This window comes from Cygnus olor, chromosome 28, assembly GCF_009769625.2.
Source record: "Cygnus olor isolate bCygOlo1 chromosome 28, bCygOlo1.pri.v2, whole genome shotgun sequence".
In the NCBI taxonomy this organism is placed as follows: domain Eukaryota; kingdom Metazoa; phylum Chordata; class Aves; order Anseriformes; family Anatidae; genus Cygnus; species Cygnus olor.
In genome coordinates this window covers 66,513-81,998 of record NC_049196.1, presented here as the reverse complement: position 1 = coordinate 81,998, position 15,486 = coordinate 66,513, and the positions used below count along the sequence as shown (strand labels likewise).

The 15,486-nt window shown below is 45.2% G+C and overlaps 1 protein-coding gene across 9 annotated transcripts in view; it reads left to right on the top strand.

Moving 5' to 3' along the window:
- Positions 1–734: 734 nt before the first annotated feature.
- The window catches only part of ARNT (aryl hydrocarbon receptor nuclear translocator), a 29,898-nt gene continuing 15,146 nt past the window's right edge, over positions 735–15,486 (top strand). For 4 of the 9 annotated variants that reach the window (XM_040538722.1, XM_040538721.1, XM_040538715.1 and 1 more), the window contains exons 1-5: positions 735–887; positions 8,543–8,654; positions 9,930–9,974; positions 11,159–11,203; positions 13,924–13,968. In XM_040538722.1, the coding sequence (XP_040394656.1) occupies positions 863–887; positions 8,543–8,654; positions 9,930–9,974; positions 11,159–11,203; positions 13,924–13,968 (272 nt within the window). In that variant the 5' untranslated portion in view covers positions 735–862. Of the gene's footprint in view, positions 888–1,740; positions 1,764–8,542; positions 8,655–9,929; positions 9,975–11,158; positions 11,204–13,923; positions 13,969–15,486 lie in introns of those variants that run through there. The other 5 variants (XM_040538723.1, XM_040538718.1, XM_040538719.1 and 2 more) reach the window with 4 other exon arrangements.

The window sequence follows — 15,486 nt, the reverse complement described above, 5'->3', positions numbered from 1 at the left end:
CTTGTGGGTTGTTTTGTGGGTCTTGCAGGGCCTGACAGGGGCACAGTATGCACTGGGGAGTGTCAAGGAGGACAAAGGTGGCTTGTTCCCAAAATATAGCAAGCGCTAGGTCCCTAGGCTCCTTCCTGTGAGATAATTTGGAGATGGTACTTGGCTGGCTTCAAAAAATGGTGACAACTTTTTGGAACAGCAATGCTTTGGGCTTTGAACTGAGCCACCCACTTGGCTCTTGTTAAATAGCCTTGCAACAAGGCCCAGAAACAGTGTAAACACAGCAGAAGCGTGTGTCCCCGCAACAATCTCTTTGTATTTTTTTTAATTTTAAGAGGAGAAAGCATCGCCCTGACAAGGAGGAGGGGTTTAGGGCAAAGCCTCGCCCCTGCCACGGGTGCCCCCCCGTCAGCGCAAAGCGTTTCGCCAAGCGACTTTCGGCAGGAGGCCGGGTTTGGGGATCGTGCGGGTGCTGAGGCAGCGGTGCCGGGCCGGGGGGGCGGCTGTGAGGACTCGTCCCCCCCCGGGTTCCCGCCCTCCGACAGAAACCCACCCACCAAGCAAACAAGCACCCCCCGTGACGTCACTGCCCTGGCCTTTAACTGGCCGCGCTCGCCAGTCCCCCCCACGCCCCCCTCGTGGCCACGCCCCCCGAGGCCCGCCCCCTCCCCCCACCGCCGGGCTCACCCTACCCTGCTCGTTGGGCCGTTGGGCGCGCTCGGCCCGCCCCTGCCGCGGCTGGGCCAATAGGAGCGCAGCGCTGCGCGGCTCGCCCCGCCCCCCGAGGCGGGCGGGTTAGGCTGCGCGGCGGCACGGAGGGTTTTCCTGCGCCGCCATCTTGGCGGGGGGCGGCTGCCAGCCCGCGCGAGCTATGGCCGCTACCGCCGCCAACCCGGGTGAGCCGCGGGGCCCCGTGGGGCCGAGCCGGGGACGTCGCGCCCGGGGGGCCCTGGGCTGGGCGAGGGGGCTGCCTGGGGGCAGCGGCGCCGTGAGGGGGCGGTAGCTTGGGCTGGCAGCGCCGTTAGCGGGGTCGGGGCTGGGCCCGGGGTGGGCTGAGGGAGGCTGTGGGCGGGCAGGGCCCCGTGAGGTCGGGGCCGGGGGCAGCTGCGAGATTCGGCCGGGGGAGGCCCCGAGGGGGAGCCGGGGGGTGGAGGGGGAGGCCGAGGGGCTCGGAGCTGAGCCCGGAGGCTTAGGGCTGGCTCGGGGCGGCGTGGAGGCTGGGAGGAGGGGAGCCCGTGTGGGGAAGAGGGTGCTGAGGGCTCCGGCTCGGGGAGGGTTTGGAGAACAGGGCCGGTGGGGAGGTGATCTGAGCCTAGGAATCCAGCCGGTGGCCCTTGGCTGAGCAGGCGGTTCTGTGGAGGTGCTGGAGCGGAGAGGGGAATGTCATCGCGTCGCGGTGTGGAGGAAGGCGTCCGTGCTCGGCTTTACTGCCTCAGCGTGAATGGTTTGCGTGGGCCCTGCAGATGCCCCGGCTGGTGGCTTTGGTGCTGGGGTCTGGCTTCTGTCATTCCCCTTCTGGTTGGGAGCGAGTCCAATACTTGCTGTCCTTAATGGCTGACGTTGCTTTTAGACTCTTTCTTGCTGTATGCTTCCTTAAGTTTCTTTTCTTAATTAGCAGCAGACAAAAGTTGATGTGTTGTTTTGAGAAGTCTTTTTTCATAAATTTTCTCTCCATCTCTTTAAACAACTGAGCTGAATAGCTAGTGTGTAACCAAGGATGTGAGCACCTGCTGGCAAAAAGCAGGATATTCTTTCAACTTTTGCTCTCTCAGGTTAGCAACCAAGGGGTAGCCCCCTGTTTGGAGGAAGCTAGAAGCTGGTGGTATCTGAAGCTTGATGGAAAAAAGAATAAATGAATCCTTTAGGCTTTCTTCAAATTTCTGGCTAAACTGGTCTGAAATCAGCACTTATCTGGAATAACCTGATGTCTGTGAAGTTTGCTGTGAGTTTACAACGTGGTGACTGAGATCAGAATTTGAGCTTCAATGTCTCTTTTTTTTTTGTTGTTGGTTTGTGGTTTCCGACTATTCTTGCATGTGGCTTGAGGCTGAGGAGGTCTTGGGCCATGTGACTTGTTCAGGTTTATCGAGCACTGTTCAATGCAACTTGTGAAGTTTGATTTTTTTTCATCCTAACTTGGTATAGGAAGCTTTTGTGGCTTTAAATATTGAGAAAACACATTGGGTCATTTGTCTGTGGTGATTTTGAGGCAAAGGTGCAGAACTGGTGTCTGGAAATGCTTGGCTGTGGTGTCACATAATGAGCTGAAATTCTTCAGCAATCAGAAGGTAGAAATTGCGTTAGAAGAAGCAAACGTTCCTGATCCCGCTTAGCAAACACATATCTGAAATGGAAACTGTCAAACTTGTGTTCTAGTCTTGTGGTAAAACGTTCTTTTGGCTCACAACAGCATCCCATTGAAACAGTGAAATCATTCCAAGTAGTAAAATCTTAGTCGTATGCATTTGTGGTGGTGTGGAGTTGATCAGGAAGCTCATTTCTCCTGCTAGTGTAGTGCTGATCGAGTTCTGCAGTTTGGCAGACAAAGGATATGTAGCTAAATTTAAAGCCAGAAAAAAAAAAAAAGCTGTTGCCTGGGGTAAGAATGGAAAATGTATGTTATGGGCCAACTGTGTAAGAATTCAGTGAATGAAGAAGGGAAGATACACATTGCTTTAAACTGTTCCTGTATTATGAAGTGTTTACACAACTGTAGTCTTCAGAGTTGCATGACATTTTGGATAATGGAAAAGTTTTAAACAAATTCACAAGGAAAAGAGAGGGAACTTTCAACATTTGCGTTTAGTATTTGTAATTATCAGTAAACAGACTGACCAATACTAACTTAGTCCTTCTAAACAGAGAGGCCATTAAAATACTTAGTCTGCATAAGCATTATATGCATGGAGATTATTAGTTTGATAAATTACTTGTGAAGAGTATTCTTTAGAATACTTTCCTTGATCTTGAAAAGTAGACTGCAGAGCTCCAGTGAGTACTGCATAATGCCCGAAAATACACAAGATGTCCTCACAGGTTGAGCAGGCCATGGTGAAAGATGAAGAAGCTGACTGCAAAATAAGTTAGAACTCCTTTTAAGTGTTCAAAGTGTGGTTTGTGTTCGGTCTGGTGCCATCCTGGGCCTTCTGTCCTTCCTCTAACTGCTACGCGGGCAAAGCAGAAACCTGTGAGAGATGGGTAAACGCTTCTGCATTTTCAGGTAAAGTAAACTGAGAAATAAATCTGCCAAACTGTTCTACTCATCTTCTCAAGGGCGAGGTGAGTCACCACACAGACTGTTCGTCTTATTTAATTGAGAAAGACTTAAGTTGTGAAGTGTTATTCAGTTGTGCCTATTTAAACAAGCTTTATGTTGTTAAAATTTCCTGTCTAGGATTGAAAAGAAAATAGCATTCGCTACCCAGGAGGAAGTATGAGAGAGGGTGGGGTGGGGGGAAAAAGGGGTTTGTTTTACTTGAATTAACTTGGAGATTTTAATATTAAGATTATTAGAGCACTGCTGACTGGATAAATATATGGTTTATCAGCTTCGTTTCAAACACGTTGCTTTTCTGAATGTATACTTTCAAACACTTGAAGGTGGAAGATGTATCTGTTTGTTTTCTGCATTGATTTCTATAATGCTTCCTGGGGAGGGTTCCCATGGGATGAAAGCATTGAGCTGGCATAGTTGTCCTCAGGTGACAAAGCGGATCCTTTACTTCACGTGCAGTAAGCCAATTCCCACACAGCATTGCATGGGAATTTCAAACAACTGAAAACACCTCAACCAACTGAAAAAATAAGTCTTAACAAACCAGAGATGCAGAAACTGAGACACGTAAATACAAAGCCATGCGTGTTGTTCAGGCTGAAGCCTTATAGTTGTGAGCGAAATGCAAACGTTTGTTACTTAACATATGCTGTTTTATCTGAGCAGCTATTAACTGCTCACAGACCTGCTCTGAAGTTCCTTGGCTTTTGAGGGAGCTAACTAATGATTAAATTTAAACTAATCTTGTTAAGCAAAAAAGAGCTGATGGGTGCCAGGCCTGGGAAGCAACCAGATGCTGCTCAGGTTAGAAATTGCAGTAGCAACTGCCTTTTTTTTGCTGTGCCTTGTGCAGTGCCTGGTTGTAGCAGGCAAAGTGGTACAGTAACAATGCGTTTCAGAGCTACAACAGGCCTGCCTCATAAATCACAGTTCTGAATATTTTCAGTGACTTTTTTTTTTGAAGTTTTTCACTGTTGAGATGCCAGTAGTTGCAATAGAGCCCTTCCCAGGGGAGCTGGGGTGGAAGTCTGGCTCTCGAGATTACATTCCCTTAGCTGTTCTCTAGCCCACTCTATTCTGGGTCGTAATTGTTGGCTGAATTGTGGTTGTGTTTGCACATTTGTATTCAGTTACAAATAAGGATCCTTAATTTTTCTGCTGCCTCTGCTTATCTCTTCTGGCCTTAATTAGATGTAATGTGCTAAAGGCAAGCAGGGATTGATTCTGGAAAGGCTTGGAACAGAGACCTAACAGGAATATTGCTTGTTGCAGCAGTGGCCATATAAAACACACCCTGTTCCCAGAAGGACTGCCTGGGACTCCTGGTGACGCACTGGATTTTTGAAGAAACCACTTTCAAAACTGAAAATGAACGTTTGTCCTGTTGCTTGCTCTCAACATTTATTGTTTCAAAGGAGTGTATCCATTGCCTTTTTTTTTGTTATTCTGGAGAATTTGAAAGATGCTGTTCTTACCACTTTGAGTACTGGTGTGTTGAGTCAGAGCTAAGCACCCTGGAACCTGTGACCTGCCGATCACTTTGGGTTGGCAGCTTTCCCAGGGCCTGTAGTTTTAAGTGAAATCAGCCTTTACAGATTATGACGACCCAGCTTTTCTCCTGAGAATCGTTTGACTCTGGTAACTGGGACTTTTGCTCTGCTTGCTCCTGCCTAGCTGTGGCTTGTCTTTTATGCTCGGACCCAGGGACTCTCATGTGCAGCTGTGGAGGGATTTCTGTTAAGCGCCTCCATTTCTCAGGATAGACATCTGGGCTGCTGAACTTAGCGTATGTGGCCACTTCAGACCCCCTCACCACAACCCTCATTGCCATGTACGAAGTTGGAGCTTGTATTGATAGTTAGAGCACGTTTGTGTTCTACCAGTTCTCTGATCCCCACGTAAAATTGTTATACGACCTGTGTTTGGACTGGGGAAAAATTGGGAGGGTGAGGGAGGAGTTAAGACTTGAGCTTAATGTTTGCTTAATGTTTTGAAAGGAAGCTTTGCATTCGTGTGAGTGCCTAACTTAGAAATACTGAAGGATGAAAAAGCTAGAATGTCCTGCCATCCCATCTGCCTGCCCCATGAGCTCCTTTTTTGGGGTGAGGATGTGGTGGGTCGTGTGAAGGAGTACAGAACCATTTTGATGCTCTTTTAGTGTGCAGAGCAACGTATTACCAGTTTACATTATCAAATGTCAAGATATTTTATGTTCTTTCATTTGTGAAAGGGCATGTTGTACCCTGAGAGGCAAATGTTTCGGAGTAGGAAGCTGAAGCATGAGGCGAAGGGATTTAATGTGAGATGCTAGTCCATGCAGTAGGATCCTTGGAAGTAGCAAAGACTCAGGCGAGGCCTTCAAAAACACAGACAGACGCCTTCCCCCAACTGTAGTTAGAAGTTGATTTGCAGAGGAACAGTACAGTGTCACTTCCTTCCCTTGCCCTAAGCCGGAAATTCCTCTCTTCTTAATAATAATAAAAAAAATAAATCTGCAGTGCTCCAGAAACTTTATTTCTGTTCAAATCGTGGTATTTGCATACATATGTTGAAAAGCCACAGACTCCTTGGGAAGCTGCCTATTAAAAAGGAATAAAGCATCTGACCTGGTTTGCTTGCACTCAGGGCTGTGCTCCACTAAATGAAGACCTTTGATATCAGCGCTCTCTGCACCTCAGGGTTTCCCCTGGGAATAAGGGAAGCAGCACAGAGGACAGCCATCAGTGGCAGTGCCCAAGCAATCCCAAATCAAGTAGAGAGAGTGTAAGGAGATGGGAACCTTTCTGGGCCCAGCTTGGAGGATGGGTGTAAGGAAGGCCAGCCTCCAGTTATTTCAAGTGCATCACATCAGCTGGCTTGAGCTTATCGTGTAGGGACTGATTTCCTGGCAGAGACCTCATGTATTCACGTGTTGAAAACCACCAACCTTGCATGGTGAAAGTCTCTGTATCCATACCTGACTTTATTCTCAGTTTTCTTTTTGGAAACTTCACAGAGCTGTTTGTATTTTGTTGCTGTGGCTAGTGCTGAGGTTGTGTGCTTGTGCTCTTCGGGTCTGTCTGTTGGCCCCTTGAACTGCTAAGTGCTGACCTGGATATTTGTTCCATAGTTTAGTCACCCTTAGGAAATTATAAGGACTGGAAAGGAAGAAACTTTCTCTGCAATGCCAGTTGCTTAGAAGGAAGCAAATCAGTACAAGTGATCCTGCATCTATCTGTGTAAGTACTGCTTAGATTAAACTGCTGTCGGACTGAAAGCCGACTTCAGTAACAGTGTAAAAAAAAAAAAACTTGTTAAAGCCTGATCTGTCTATGATGCTGAAAATAGTTTTGTGTTTCTCCTTTTCTGGGGAGGGTGGGGGGTGGGTGCCGAAGGCTGTGTTTTGTTTGATGTGAGAAGTAAAAATGGGCATTGCTGCAGAGTTGCTCTCTACACTATGGTTCTCCTGTACTTGTCAAGGAATATTTTAGTGGCCTGGGCTCAGCTGAGATTTGACCTCACCAGAGCTTCAGGCTCGATTTGTTGCCGTATTTGTTAAACCCAACTTTGATTGTTTTGTCCCTCCAGTTCTGGCAGCAGTTGAGGTGTGAGCTCTCAGTGTCAGTGTACCACTTCGCCGTGGTCTGGGAACCTCAGCAATAGGCTTTTAGGGGCGTGTGTGTCCCCTCCACTTTGATAAAGCGGAATTGTTTTTTCTACGTTCAAGGCACTCCGTGCAGTGCAGTTTGCAAAGATTGTGGGGGAGATGCTCTGGCTGAAATGAGTATTTTGGTTGCAGTCTAGCAGTTGGTTAGCAGCAAACTGCAAAGAACCACAGCCTTTCAAACGAATAGAGTTGGCTTATTTCAGAAACATGAACAAATGCCTTTTAACCTGTGTTTGAAAAGCTCTGGATCTGTTGCAGATCAAATTGTGTTAATGTAGAAGAAAGTTCAACACAGCTCTTGTGGTAATATCCTATGATGAGATTTCAGTTGAAAGCATGCTGAGCCAGCTATAACACTACAGAGCTGGTTTCAGTGTGCTCCTGAATTCTAAATTGGGAGTAAGGAAAAAAAATCCCACTGGAGAGTCAGAAGTCAGGCTCTGTGCTATCGAACGCTGCTTTCTAATGTCAGGTCTTGGCTTGTGAGGAACTGAGAAAGTCTGCGTTGGCTTTGGTGAGAGCTGGGAGCCGCTCGCTGAGCGCACGGGGAGGAACGGGCGGCATCTGTACTGCTGGGTCTGGGCACGGACTGGGAGCCAGCCTGCCCACGCCGCCATGGGAGGGTTTCGGTGTATGCTGGCATAGAGAGTCGGGGCTTTTGGCTTTCATTGTGGGGAAAAAGTGTAATATGTAATCTTGGGCCTGCCATCTGGCTTGTGAGGAGGGCGGCACGTTCAGCTTCTCCCTTACAGACTTCTTTCTTTCCCATACACTGAAAGGGGTGTATTTTCACCTCTTTAAGCATCCCTTTCCACAGATCGTGTATCCGTGTGGAACCTCTCTTATACGTTACGCTGTGGTATTAGCGGTGTATCTTAGGATTCATCAGTTCTGCGCTTTTTGCAAGCGTTACCTGCCTGTTTCATCTCTTAAAGAATTCCTTAAGTTTCTTGCTGCTTGTGGAACTTCTCTGTGCATAAAACGCAAGGTTTCTACCTCCAAGCGGTGTACCTAATAGAGGCAGTGTTGTTTTGGGGAAGAATGGCTGTTCTGCTCTGGGTGTGCGGCCAGTCGTGGAGGAGCACAGTCAGAGCCTGGCAATCTCGCCCCTTCTGCCTGCAGGTCTGGACTGCTGAACAATAGGAATGTCCATCTGAAAGACCATCATTTTCAAGGTGCCTTACAAGCACCTTGGTTAACTTTTTGTCTCTTAGGCTGGAAAATGCACCCTCTTAAGGAGGTGGTGGTAAGGTCGGTCAGGCGAACCCATGACTCTTCTCCTCCCCTTCTGCACGCTTATGCAGCTCGCATATGAGAGTTGTTTCAGCCCCAACCCATGATCACATCAGACTCCTCCCCTGTCTAAAAAGGAGACCACATCTTTTAGTTTAATGAGCTAAGCCTTTGAGCTTATGGAAACAGCATGTAGTCAAAGCTTGAAATGGACGCTGAGCGCAGGCCATGGAGTGGCAGTAGATAAAAGGACTAGAAGCATGCTGCACAAAATCTCTCTACTTCAGACACTGAAATGCCATCGCTCTTAATGAGAGCTGTGTGTTGAGACTACTCTGTCTGAACTAGAGGAGGATTTGATGTAACGCTCTTATGGTGTTTCTGCCCCTCCTGTTTAGAAATGGCATCAGATGTTTCCTCGCTGAATGCAGCTGTCAGCTCTGGGAACCCTGGGTCGGGTGCACAAGCTGGAGGAGCCATCGTTCAGAGAGCCAACAAGAGGCGTCCTGGGTGAGTGTGTACTCCATGGGTGGCTTTTTTACTTCTTTTCTGGATGTGTGTGAAGTGTGCTTTTGAGGAAACATTGCTCTCCTGAAGAGCGGTTGGACTTGTGATGAGGGAACTTGTCTACTTTTAAGCAGAGTTGCCAGATTCCTTCAGGTGCAGTGTATGAAGTCCTTTTCCTGTGGAGTGGTATGCTTTGTGCCAGTCGTATCCTATAAAACCAGGGTTCTGTGTTGTGTACAAAAACAGAGGGTTAAAAAGTAGAGTTAAAACTCAGAGGATAATGGGAGTTATTTGCCACGGATTGAGACGGGAGTCACAGAAACAGTGAGACGAGCCAGTTGCTGCAGGAGCGGTAGGGGAACGGGGAAAGTCTGTGCCTTGCTCAGACCTTTACAACTGCGCCCTCTTTGGGATGGGGTGGGGGGGAAGACGCAATGTGCTTGTGGCTTTTTTGTTTGCTAAAAATGCCTTTGCAAATTAAAAGGATATTGAGTGGCTTCTTTTAAATTCCTGGCACAAAAAACTTCCTCTTAACTTTCAAGCTAATTAAAATCTCTCTGCGCTCTCCCTGTCACTCACTCTTTCCTTTACCTCCATTTGCTGATTGATGCTCCCACTCCCCTGCAGCTCCTCCCATGCTGTCTGCTGCTTGTTCCTTCACTTCATTTACAAACATGCATGCTACTATGCTGTCTCTACATACCGATGTTCCATCCTGAAAGAAAGTGTAGTGAAAAGCTTTTCCTCTGCCATCCCACATACACTTGTAACAGGGACAAAACATGCTTCTAACAGCACTGTGACATTGTCCATTGTTGAACTAAGGATGACCGTGCAGGTCAACAGACTGAACTGTAACTCTTGAAATGTTGTGCCCTCCTCTTTTTTTTCCTCTCTTAATGCAACTGGTCCAAACTTTTGAGTTGCAAATGCTCTTATTTGTAGGTTGTTGATCAGTCACTTGAGCAGCAAGAAGCAGTTGTGGCAGCCTATTGTGCTTCAGATTGCTGCTGTGAGATCCAGAGCATTTGGAGTAGGAGTTTATGATGCAATGGGTGCTCAGTGGCCTGTCTTTTGAACCGTTTCCTTGCTCTCTTTCTGTTAGACACATAAAAGAAGCCCCATTCTACACCTTGGGGATTGTTTCATGTTAATACTTGGGATTACTTAAATCTTCCTTTCAGGAATCATCTGCATCCCTGCAAGGATGGAGGAAAAAATATCCTGTAAAGGAGAAACTGCTTGGTTAATAATTCTCTTATTGCTTATGTTTTTCAGGCTTGATTTTGATGATGATGGAGAAGGGAACAGTAAATTCCTCAGGTGAGGGAGAGCATCACATCCAGAAGTTTCTGTTGTGTGATCTAAGTGTCTCTGCATTCCCCTCAGAGTAGGAGCTTGCTGCTTCTGTGGCTTTTCCTGTCCAGCAGTGCAGAGTGAAAGAAATGGCTGTGAAGGAGAGGAGGCAGCAATCCACTTCCTTAAGCTCTTCCCTTTCTCTTAGTAAGCAGTATTTCTCTGTCTCTGCAGCTGATGCCAAATCAAAGCTGCTGTGCATATGGGGTCTGTGAGTCTGGAGAAGGGACTGTGGTTGGGAGGAGATCCTGTTACTGCCTGGGATATAGTCTCTACCTCAAAACTCCCAGGGCCAGCCCCACAATGCGATGAGGTCAGCTGCAGGGGTGAGCCTTCTGAGCTCACAGCAAGGGCGGTAGCAGCGTTGCAGAACTCAGTGATGATGATAGTGTTCAATACCAGCACTGCAGAAGATTAAATATTTTCCGTGAATGCTCTCAGCAATCTGCTGTTTGTTTCAGCACAGCACTGTAGGAGCAATGCTGCTGGCCCAAGCCGCTGTTTATTGTAGAGAAGAATCTTCTGCCAAATAGCTTGTCAGCACAACAGTGAGATGCTGAGCTTTTGTTAGGGCCGTAGATATGTATCACTTAATTCTCCTCTGTTGTGAGGATGTTCCAATTACAGAGACCTCCTTGTTCCTGAGGAGTTGGCAAGCCTGCAAGTATCTCCTCTCACGACCCATATGGAATGCAGAAGAGTTGGAAGATCTCATGTAACTTATTTGTAATCTCACTACATGGTTTGGGATTGGACAACTAATATACGTCAATCTGCTAGAGGTGACTTCAGGATGGCTTCAAGATGATTATGGTCCTGATGATCGTAGGATTTACCTATGAGATCTTTTTTGGATGAAGGTGTTGGTCTGGGCTAATTGCATCTTCAAAGCTCAGTTGAACCTATTGCTTTGTGTGTGTTCACTTAAATTACTGAGTGAAATGCCATTGTCTTTGATAGGAACGTGATGTGGAAGACATCTATGTTATAAAAGTTTACACTTTAATTAGATAAAGGAAGAGTATGGTTCTGGATTGCCTAAGCTCAGCAGAGTTTGCATTTTCTGCATGTTTTGTTAAACCTTGTTGTTCTCTTTGTCTTTGGGAAATAAGTGTAAACACTTTTTTTTCTTCCTCTCCCCTTTCTCCTAGGTGTGATGATGACCCAATGCCAAATGATAAGGAGAGATTTGCCAGGTAAGAATTTGTTGTGTTGCAGTTTTGGAAGATTGTGGTGCCAAACCACCATAATGTAAGAGATCCTGCAGCACCCTTCTAATTAGCAGCTAGATTTTTCTCTTCTTTGAAGGAAGGTGCATCTTGCACCAAAGGACCGAGATATTTTCCTTTTTTTTTTTTTGGACCAGTTCATTATGAGTATGATAACTTTGTCTTCTTTCTTAATATCTATTTCAGCTGTTGCCTTGGACTCTCATGCTTTTCTCCTGCCAAGAAACTTGCAGAGACAAGTTTCATGCTTAGCTTAGGTTTTATTTGAACAGGTTTTCTGGCAATTTTTGTGCTTACCTGTGTGTGTGTGGCTTGTATGTTCTGTGGGGGAGTAAGTTAGGCAGAAGCTTCCCTTAAATAAGGGATTTCCTAGACAGTAGAGTGTACAGTAACATTATAGGCAGCATTTTGGTGCTGATTTTCTACTTGGTGGTGTCTGAGACCACCTCTATACTGTCTAGTAACTTCATGGTATTTTTCAGTTTTCTGAAGCCCATGAAACTAAATTTAAGTATTTTATGGGTTTCATTTATGTTGTAGGATAATGTTTTTTGTCAAAGTAAGCTTCTTTTGTGTATATTGAGTATTATAAATTCCAGATTGTCCTCTTAGTGCAAGGGCTCATCATGTTATGTCTTGCTAGGAGGAAAAGTGAGCAAATGCAGAGTAATGGTCAAGATATTATGCTTAGTTGTGTGTCCTAAGGAGAGATCAGACTTCAGAAGTTCCTGAAACTGGAGTTAAAATAAAAGTGCTTGAGAACAAGGGGGAGTGGACTGCCCAGCATGTTGTGTGAAGGACCCTGAGGATCAGCAGGGTGTTATGTTGATTGTGGGGGCCTCTTTCTGCAATTTCCTGGAGGTGATGCAATGAAACTACTAGTGTAGGAATAAAGGCTTTATAAAATGTCTGTCCATGTTTCAGCCAGAGCTATAAACTTCTGTCGAAGTTTTAGTGCACAGAGGGAAATACTGCAAAGCCAAAATTTCAGGTCACAGTCACACTGATCGTCTGCCAAATATCTAGGAGTGACTTCTAAGCTGAGGCTCTCTAGCTTTTAAGTGGTTTGACTTGATCTGAAATTAAGCAAATTGGAAATGTATTTGCCAGCCCACACCAAATAACTATTCCCTAGTGCAAGTCATAAGCTCTGGAAACTTAAGGCATAGCAGACCCCGATAATTTAAGTGGTAGGATAATGCAAAATACCAAAAAGGCATATTCTGTAGGCAGGAATTGTGATGTTGAATGGTTTCGTAGTCTCTAAAGTTAGAAGACTTACTTGTTAACTGTACAGTGGTACCATAGCTGGAGTGGGGTCTCAGCTTCCTGCGACTCCTGTTGTGGTGTGCCCTTCGATTACCTTGGTTAATATGCACGAGGTTGGAGAAGAAAGGAGGAACACACAACATGACAACCAAAGAACAAAACCCCAACCAACCAAAAAAAACCATCACAACCCCAGAACTGAATGTTATACACCCAAAGTTGCTAAGGCCCAGGCCCAGACCCGTTGTCTGCAGTCTTTAGGACATCTGCAGTACCTATGCACTTTAATGTAGAGGTTATCACTTGCAGTTACTGACTTGGGCAGCTCTCTAAAGGACAGTAGCAGGAGGTGAAGAGTACTGACAAAGTCTTCAGCATTCTGACACCCTGAATGCAGGTGTAAGAAAAGGGTGCCACAGATCCTCTCTGCATCTGTCCCCCTTGGCCTGCTCACAGATCTGTTTTCCATGACTGCTGGTATCATATGCTCTTCGTAACTTTCTGGTAGCCTACATCTTTCAGTACATTCTTCCTCCATCCTCAGATGATGTGAAGCAAAACAGAGCATAAAAGAGAACATCACTTTTTAAGTGCTGTATTAGAACCTGTTTGAAGTGGAAAAGCGTCACAGCTGGCTAATGCTAAAATACACCTGTTAGACTCCAGAAATGCACATTATATGTCTTAGTTGCTCAGCATTTGAGTGATTGCCCGCGTGCCTCACTGAGAACACATGGTTACCTTCACCTTTCCTGGCAGTAGCTCTTGAAGCATTGTTATCCAAGGCAGCCAAGCCTCAAGCGGAAAAACTTACTAGCCTTTTCAAAACATGGTTTGCAGATTCCTCTTCCCTGAAAACTGAAAGTGCGTGCAAGTTGGTGGGAATGTCTGCCTGCCTTTTTGTAAATGATGTGCGTAACATCTGTGTGTGTGTAACTTGTCATGTAGCCATCTTGACTATGTTGTCCTGAATGGTGTTCATGTAACAGCATTACAAAAATGTGTTATCTGTGAATCTTACACTCTTTAGATTTTTTAAATCTGCTTTTCTGATTTCTTAACCTCAAACAGGCTATTGATTTTTTTATTCGTCTTTAAAGAAAGAGCAGTTTAATGTAGTCTAGACCCTCTTCTTAGTTTTGCCATTAACCTTTTAATCTCGCACAGAATGAGCTGCACCTCAGTTACATGTAAAATCTACTCCTTACCTATTTTATGATTCTGATAAGCATTCTAAAACTTTAAAGCAATGTGGATTAGTTTAATGTGTAATGATACAAACTGACTGCTTTGTTTTATGGAATTAATCTTCTGCAAAACAGGCATATCTGTAGGCTGGGTTTCCTAGTACATCTTCCCATTTTTCATTTCTTTAAACTTTTTTCCATTTTAGCTTAGCTCGCTGATTTTATTTTTAGGTCTGATGATGAACAGAGTTCAGCGGATAAGGAGAGACTTGCCAGGTAGGAGAACGGAGATTTCAAGCATGGACAAGCAGAGTATTTCCTTTCCTTTATATATCTCTAGGCATCCCTTCTCCTTTTTTTCCCCCCTCCTTCCCTCATCTGCTGCAGTAGAGGACTTGAAAGTGAACAGACTTCTGGAAATCGCTGTGTAATGCAAATTAGGAGGGGAAAGGCATCTAGTTCCCTTGTAAGAATGTCTTTGGGGAATACACAAAAGGATTTGTTTGCTGAAGGCTACAGGGAAGAACATGGTTGGACCACTGCTTTCACTGAGTATTGTAGCTTTGCTAACCTGTGCTAAATACAGTTTCTCTTGTGCTGGATCAAGGTGGCAAATGCCTCATTCTGGCCTTGGTAAGGTTTTCTCATGGGAATGCTATTGTACTGTCAAAACAGGCATTAAAAAGTGTACTATTTATTTTTTTCTACTTCTTAATTTCATGGCCCCTTAAAAGCTTCCAGGGAAGTTGAAGAACAATTTAGGCTTACTGAAAACAGGATTTTTTCTTGAGTTCCTGTTTGTAGTTTCTTAGGAGCCATGACTCTCACTGAAATGACTGAAGCAGTCATTGTGAAATCTGTACCATTAATATAGAATTGTGCCCTGAGAACGTTCCCAGCTGCAGGTGGTAGAGATGATGTGTTGTCAGGACTGCATTTCTCCAACAGCAAAACGCTGACCCTGAATGTATCCTTCCCTGTTTTGAACTGCAAAAACAGCATAACTGCCAAGGTTTCTGTTGCTTGCCACCCGTGGCTTGTTACTGCTGCAGAGCTGAGGGTTGATAATTCATGAATTAATGGCTTGTATTGTGGTTTGCCATCCTGCAAACTTACCTTGTAACTTTTTTCGATTGTTTCACCCTAGATTGATTCTTAAACAGTATGCAGGACTAAAAGACTGTTCTGAGTGTTGAGAATGCCATGGTTCTGGTCAGTTTACTGCCTACTTTCTGGTTTTAAGCCAAAAAATAACCCTCAGACAGTCTTTCCTAACTGCGGTATTGCGTAGCTTAAATATTTGAGGAGGTAAGGAAGCCTTATAGGTGAGGCTTGTGACTACAGCAAACAGCAGTGTCTTTCAGGAATTTCTCTTCCAATGAAATAGTGGCTCTCTCCCCAGTAATCATTTCTTGCTGTCATGCAAGAGCCTGAAGTAAAGAACATTTGGCAGTGGGGCAAATAAAATGTCTAGTGATTTCCCAATAGCCTTTGTAGTGGAGGTTGTTTAATTTTCACAATTGAGCATGCAAGTTTGGTGAAACTGAATTAAAGGTGAGTGTGATAATTGAAGCACTTCTTTTTCTCAGTATCGGCTTCTTGCAGCAAGGAGCAAGGTCACTGAATGATTGCACACACCTGGGTGTTGATAAATGCTTCATTTTTTATCCTCTTTCTGTTGCCTGTCTGTTCCTTCAAATGCTCATGTCATTACATTTTTCTGATCATGTGCTTCCATGCATCTGATCCATTCTTTTGTATAGGAAACCTGGCTTTTAAGTTCTGTTTCGAAAA